The sequence below is a fragment of the Oratosquilla oratoria genome, chromosome 39 (genome assembly GCF_046742065.1).
Source record: "Oratosquilla oratoria isolate Oo_2021 chromosome 39, ASM4674206v1, whole genome shotgun sequence".
NCBI classification, from domain to species: Eukaryota; Metazoa; Arthropoda; class Malacostraca; order Stomatopoda; family Squillidae; genus Oratosquilla; species Oratosquilla oratoria.
In genome coordinates this window covers 8200269-8207768 of record NC_134815.1, presented here as the reverse complement: position 1 = coordinate 8207768, position 7500 = coordinate 8200269, and the positions used below count along the sequence as shown (strand labels likewise).

The 7500-nt window shown below is 38.0% G+C and overlaps 1 protein-coding gene across 2 annotated transcripts in view; it reads left to right on the top strand.

The window, feature by feature from the left end:
* LOC143020273 (low-density lipoprotein receptor-related protein 4-like) overlaps positions 1–7500 on the top strand; it is a 297790-nt gene that overhangs the window by 270897 nt on the left and 19393 nt on the right. For both annotated transcript variants that reach the window (XM_076176505.1, XM_076176504.1), the window contains 3 exons: positions 1050–1249; positions 2797–3018; positions 3552–3798. In XM_076176505.1, the coding sequence (XP_076032620.1) occupies positions 1050–1249; positions 2797–3018; positions 3552–3798 (669 nt within the window). The remainder of the gene's footprint in view (positions 1–1049; positions 1250–2796; positions 3019–3551; positions 3799–7500) is intronic.

The following is a 7500-nucleotide window of genomic DNA, read 5'->3' as shown; positions in this document are numbered from 1 at the left end:
TGATAAGCAGATAAACAAAATTGTCGGAAAATCCTACAACTTGCCAAGATCAATAAAGGTGGCTTTCATCTACTTGGAGGAAGACATGGCGAAGAAAATACTACTCACACTGATAAGGCCTAGACTTGAGTATGCTGCTACACTATGGTCTCCCAGTACCAATATATATTCACTTTAAACCCACTATTGGATAAATCATATCGGAAGTACAGGAAAAACTTTATGTTTCGAGTACTATCTGTAGTCCTCTTCAGCAGAATGGTTACAAGAAGTTAGAGTACAGGTATAAATGAGGTATTGAGGGGTACAGAAAAGGGGATGGGGAAAGTGGGGGAGGGAGCAGCCCTTGATATGGTTGGATCAAGGAAGGACAGTTGGTGGTATTTTGTCCGACCGCTCTTGACATTAATTTATTGACTGCTATCCTCGTAATGCAATTTGGGGGCCACTGACCTTTTGAGGCATTGAAGTTAGGATAATGTTTTATTAAGGAAGATTCTACAATTTTCCTACGAAAGCTACAATGTGATTTAAAAATAATTGCTGCATTATCCCAATCCATTCTGTGATCTTTTTGGCTGGCATGAAGGAACACGGTGGAGTTGACTTGTCCATATTTAATGGAGTTTTTGTATTCCTTTAATCTCGTGGACAAATCCCTGCTTGTTTGGCCCCAATAGACATCACCACAGTCTTTACAAGGCAATTTATATACCCCGGAATACAATATTACGAGAAGGCCTTTGACTCGGTAGAACAAATAGCAATACTAAGCTCGCTACACACACACACAACACGTGTCCTCACATGCACACAGACACACACAAACACATACACAAACACACTCTCTTCCTCTCTCCCTCTCTCGCTTTTTTCTCCCTCCCCCGTCTCCCCCCCCGTCTCTCTCTCTCTCTCTCTCTCTCTCTCTCTCCCTTTATCTGTTCCTTCCTCTCCCTCTCTCATTTTTCTACTATCGATATGATCACTTCAGACTTCATTTCACAAGATACCTCATTTGTAACTCTGTCATGTTTATTTCTTTTCAAAAGGAAAGGAAAACCTGCAACAGTTCACCCAGCAACTACCTTGTCTTCGCTGTCAAGGGCTCAATTACACGTATCTCCTTGGATACACATACATTATGGGATGTTCCTCTACCTATCCCGAACGTCCAGCATCCCATAGCCCTCGACTTCCATTACGAAAAGCAACTTCTTTTCTTCACCGACATTGAGTTGGACGCCATCAGGTTGGTTCTACAACAGATCGCATTTTTTTTTTTTTTTTTTTTTATGGGTACAATTTAGCAATCCTTGGGAATGATTTTTTTTTTTTCTGGGTACAATTTAGCAATCCTTGGGAATCATTTGGATGAGTACTGAGGTCACTAATATTTTGTTGAAAATTAGTTTGGTTGTTTATGTGTAGCTTATACTGAAAAAAGGTGAAATATATCCATTATTTAAACAAATTTACATGTTGTTCACATACTTCCCAGTGTGGGGCCCACATTAAAACGTCTTTGCAATCCCGGTTTTCAAAATGGTTGGTAACAATGTTTTCTCCTCTTCATTTATTATATTAACTACCTTTCATTGCCAAGGTGCACCTCATAGATTTTATTGTGACAAGTGATAAAGGACTTTAATCAGCTGAAGGATAAGTTGAATTTGGCTTGGAATGGGATCTCAACTGAGATGGAGACCTTAGCTCACAAACTGTTCAGCTGATTGAAATTGACTGGTGTTGAAGGCAGTGAATTATTTATGAGTTGCATATAAAGGTAATGCATGGGTTTTCCACTGCATAAAAGAATTGCTTCATGGCATTTGTAATAGATACACAAGACGATATCACTCGCAAAGGAATTGATCAAGATAGATGTTGAGAGTGTTTCTCTTAGAAAGTGGAATTACTTGGAGATATTTGGAATAAATAGACGAATACATTTTACTCTGAACAAGGTAAATGTGTTAATAGTGATCATACAAATGTGTTATTTGGGATCATATTCTGCCCTCTGACATAAGTTTCACTCTGACGAATATCATGTAATTTTGCTTAACAGGGAAAGGTCTAGGAATGGAATGGAATTAAAAGTACACTATTCCGAGTTGAACCTGGTGCTCCCTTTCTGCAGGGTCAAGTTTTGCCTGGTGGAGTGTCATAATTGTACATACATACATATATATATATACCAAAGGCTTTTCCCCCTAACAAGGGAGGTAGCCAAAAAAAGGCATAGAAACCCCTCTCTCCCATTCCCCCCTTACAAGAGAGGTAGCAAAAAAAAATATATATATATATATATATATATATATATATATATATATATATATATATATATATATATATATATATATATATATAAACCACTCCCACCCATTCCAACCCCACGTGCTCCACTCCCATCCACCCCCTTTCCTCCCTCTTATCTTGGCTCCTCCAGGATGACCCGTCATCCCTGCATCTCGCCCACTCCCCTGGGTCAGAAGCAGTGCAGTAAGACACAGCACATCCACAGCAAGGCCGCTTCATATGGATGGGCTGCGTCTTGCTGCACTGCTTCTGACCCAGGGCAGTGAGCTAGCTAATGCAGGGATGACCCATCATCTAGGAGGAATGTCAACCAACTTAAATCCTACAGTGGCCACTTGACACTGATGGTTTAAAGCAAATAACGGGTGATTTCAATCAATGAATTTCAAAATGCAACATTTAAGGATGGTAGGCTCTATGTTTTCTTTAGTAGAAGTAATTATATGTTTCTTTGACCCTTTCCTTTCTGGTAAACAGGGTCGTTTCGCTGGTGAACTTTAGTAACCCTAAGACCATATTATCTACGGAGTTGAACACTCCGGATGGTTTGGCAGTGGACTGGATTGCCGACAATATTTACTGGACTGATGCTGGCAGGAAAGTAATTGAGGTGGCAAGACTGGACGGCTCATACAGGAAGATCATCATAAACACAGACCTCAAAGAGCCAAGAGCCATTGCGCTTTTCCCTAGGAAAGGGTGTGTTGAGTGTTTTTATTTTTTTGTGTCTCCACACAGTAATTTCCATAAAGTTGTCATAATTTTCAAACATTTTGTTTGTTAAATTCAGCTGTCATCGCTCTCTCAAGCAAGTACAATGTATGTCACTAATGAATGGAAATTTGCATATATTCATCTAGTATTGATCTTATGGTTTCATAATCATACAAATAAGATATGCTTAATTTTGGGATATTGATTTTATACATCTTAATAATTATTTCATTATTTAACTGTTAAATCAGTTTTCTTTAATTGTAAAAATGTACTTTATAAAGGAAATTAAATTTAGTATATTATTTAAAAAGTAGCAAGCATTCACTGACACTTGAAAACTTTTTCATACACATGCACACACACACACAAACACACACACGCACACACACACACACACACGCAAACACACACACACACACACACAAACACACACACACGCACACACACACACGCAAACACACACACACACACACACACACACACACACGTATACACACATACACACATATGAGCAGATTAATGTTTTGGACGGACTGGGGTGAGAACAGCTCCAAGATCGAGCGCTCCTATTTGGATGGAAGCGGACGCACAGTTTTGGTGAGTGACAACCTTGGCTGGCCAAACGGCCTCACCATCGATTTTAAGATGAGGAGGATCTTTTGGACGGACGCCAAACGAGACGTTATTGAAACGTCAGATTTCAACGGCAACAACAGGGTTCAGCTAATCGATGACGCACGGCATCCCTTCGGCCTGACACAGGTAACCAATACTGTTTTGTAATTTTTACCCGTGAATATGTGTGCCTGTGAGTGTGTGTATGTATGTATGTATGTATGTATGTATGTATGTATGTATTGTGTGTGTGTGTGTGTGTGTGTGTGTGTGTGTGTGTGTGTGTGTGTGTGTGTGTGTGTGTGTGTGTGTGTGTGTGTGTGTGTGTGTGTGTGTGTGTGTAATAATAATAATAATAATAATAATAATAATAATAATAATAATAATAATAATAATAATAATAATAATAATAATAATAATAATAATAATAATAATAATAATAATAATAATAATAATAATAATAATAATAATAATAATAATAATAATAATAATAATAATAATAATAATAATAATAATAGGTTTTTTGAGATAGCAGTGATACACTGACAATAATACAATCGAGTACTTTTATGAAGTAATATAGTAATTATGAGTGATATGCTTAGTCTAAAATTTATAATGAGTTTATTGTGCGGACAATGGATGGAATAGCACTGTTCTTGTATCGGTCAGTCCTCGGTGCTCTGATGGGTTTGATTTTGTTAGAATGCCGAGTTGCGTGGCGGGTGGTTGTGGTGTCAGGTGGGAGGAAGTGACGGTGACGTGGGTGGAGCATTAGGTCTTGTCCAAACTTATTCAGTGCCTCACTGTGTTTGTCGGACAATTTTGGCAGGCTGAGGGTGGTGAGGGCGTGTTCGTATCCCTCATACTGACTACCCAAGATAATTCTGCACGCTCTTCTTTGTACTTTCTCTAATTTGCTCCTCTGTGTGATGTTGAGTGATGATGACCAGGCTGGGGAGGCGTACATGAGGGTGGGGAGTACGAAGGTGGTGTAGACTCCCTTTAGATCTGGTGATGGGGTACCAAGGGACTTCAATCTGCGCAGCATGAAGAGTTTGTATGAGGCTGTCCTGATGATGTTGTTGATGTGCTGGTTCCAGTTAAGGTGGTCGTCTATTGTGATGCCAAGTAGCTTGGCGGACTGGACCACCTGAAGGGAATGGGTTCCTAATGACAGTTGAGGTGGTGCCACCGCCTGTTTGGATGTACAAACGTGCATGACCACGGTCTTGCTGTGGTTAACTCTCACATTGCTGCTCTCAGTCCACGCTTTAAGGTTGTCTAGGATGTTTTGTAGTGAAGAAAAGTCAGGCTGCCTGGTGTTGATGGGAATGCCAACTGTGCAGTCATCGACGTATTTCCATCTATGTTGGGTGTCCATTAAAGCGTCATTTATGAGGATATGTGTGTGTGTGCGTGCGTGTGTGTGTATGTGTGTGTGTGTGTGTGTTTGTTTATGTGTGTGTGTTTGAGTGTGTGTGTGTGTATGTTTGTGCATGTATATGCGTGTGTGTATGCATGTATGTACAATCGTGTATGGGTATTCATTTACCTGGTTGTATCTTACGGGAAGGGGAGCTATGCTCGTGGTGTTAGGTCTATGTATCTCGCTATGTCTAATTTGCTCTTAATTTTGTGTATTGTTTTTGCATACACTACTTTTACGTGTAGCATGTTCCATACATCCATCACTCTGTGGGGTGAGCTGTTGTTTTTCAAGTCTCCTCTATAACTGTCTTTTTTTAGCTTCCTTCCATGTCCTCTTGCGTTTCTCTTATCCCAATTTAGTAAGTCTTCTCTATTTAGGACTTCCATACCTCTCATAATTCTGTAGATCGTCAACAAGTCACCTCTTTTTCTCCTTTGTTCCAGAGTCTGTAATTCTAGTTTTGACAATCTGTTTTTTTTTTTGTTTTTTGTTTTTTTCTAATGACATTTTTATATTGTTTGGTCCAGCTTCGTAGTTGCTCTCTGGATTCTCTCACTTTCCCTTGTATTCTTTTTAGTACTGGGTGACCATAGTGTCGCTGCGTACTTCAATTTAGCCCTTATCAGTGTGACTAGCATTTTCATTACCATTTCTTCATCCAAGTAAGTAAAAGCCATTTTTAATGATTTTAGCAAGATATAAGTTTCACCGACAATTTTATTTATTTGTTTGTCAGGGGACATATCCTTTGTGGTCATCACTCCCGGGTCTTTTTCAGATCCCACTTTCTTTACTTCCTTTATACCAATTTCATATTGTCCTGATATATATATATATATATATATATATATATATATATATATATATATATATATATATATATATATATATTACTTTTTCTAAATTCCATTATGCTATATTCTTTAATACCGAAGTCCACTTCCCACTTCTGACTCCATTCCCAAATCCTAGTCAGATCTCTCTGCAGTGAATCACAGTCCGTTTTGGTACTCTCTTTAACATTTTTGCGTAATCTGCAAAGAATCTCATGTGGTTTTCCACACCCTTGTCCATGTCACTCACATAAATAGCAGACATTATTTGAGCCAATACTAATCCCTGTGGAACTCCACTAATCACCTCTTCCCAAAAATGCAAAAAGTCCTCGATCCATTTCAGTAGTTTACCTTGTATCCCTTCTATGGTTTCCAGTTTTCTTAATAGTCTTTTTGTGTGGTACTTTGTTAAAAGCTTTCTACAGGTCTAGGAAAGCACAATTAGCCCATCCGTCCTTTTCCTGTATTATATTTAGTAGTCTTGAGTAAAAACAGATCAAATATGTGGCACATGATCTTCCCTGTCTAAATCCGAATTGTCTCGGATTTAGTATATTGTTCTCCTCCAGATGTTTTATCCATCCACTTTTTATAAATCTTTCACAATTTTTGGCTACCGTGCTTGTAAGGGAAACAGGTCTATAATTTGTTGGGTCTTCCGTGTTTTCTACTTTATATATTGGTATGATATCAGCGTTTTTCCAGACTTCTGGTATTTTCCTTCTTTGAGTAACTAATAATATATATTTTGTATATTAGTTCTTCTTTAACCCATTCAACTCCGATGACAAGATGTCTTGTCATTTGGTCAAATAAAACAAAAAATCATAAAACACCAAAATGTTTGATCAAACACCAGAAAAATATGACGTCAATCCTCACTTCGCTGCGAGCGAAGCGAGGATTGACGTCATATTTTTCTGATGTTTGATCAAACATTTTGGTGTTTTATGATTTTTTGTTTTATTTGACCAAATGACAAGACATCTTGTCATCGGAGTTGAATGGGTTAAACTATTTCAATATCCAGTTTGCGATTCCATCCGGGCCGTGTGATTTCCTGACATCAAGGTTCACCATTTGGTTCATTATCTTTTTTTCTGTGTTCCTATTATTTTCCTCATGGGGGAAGATTTCACTTCTCTCCCTTCATCCCGATGTTATACATTTTCTCTAGTGAAAACCGACTTGAAGTGTTTGCTCATGACCTCAACCATTTCTGTATCTTCTGTGTATTCCATATTCCCTTGGCGTAGTTTCACTATTTTCTGTTTGTTTTTTAGCTTACGGTTCATACATCTATAGAATAGTTTTGGCTGATCCTTAAATTTTTCTATTATGTCATTTTCATAGTTTCTTTTTCCTCCATGCGTATTTTAACATATTCATTCTTTTGATTAATATATATTTGCCACTTTCTATTTTTTTTTCTCCATAGTTTCCAAGCTTAATCTCTTTTATCTTTCGCTTCGCTGCACCTTCTATTAAACCAGCACTTAATATACACCTTTTCCTGTTTTTGCTTTAGGACTTATATTTATCCATTCCTTCTTTATAGATTTTCATCAGAATCATCCATTT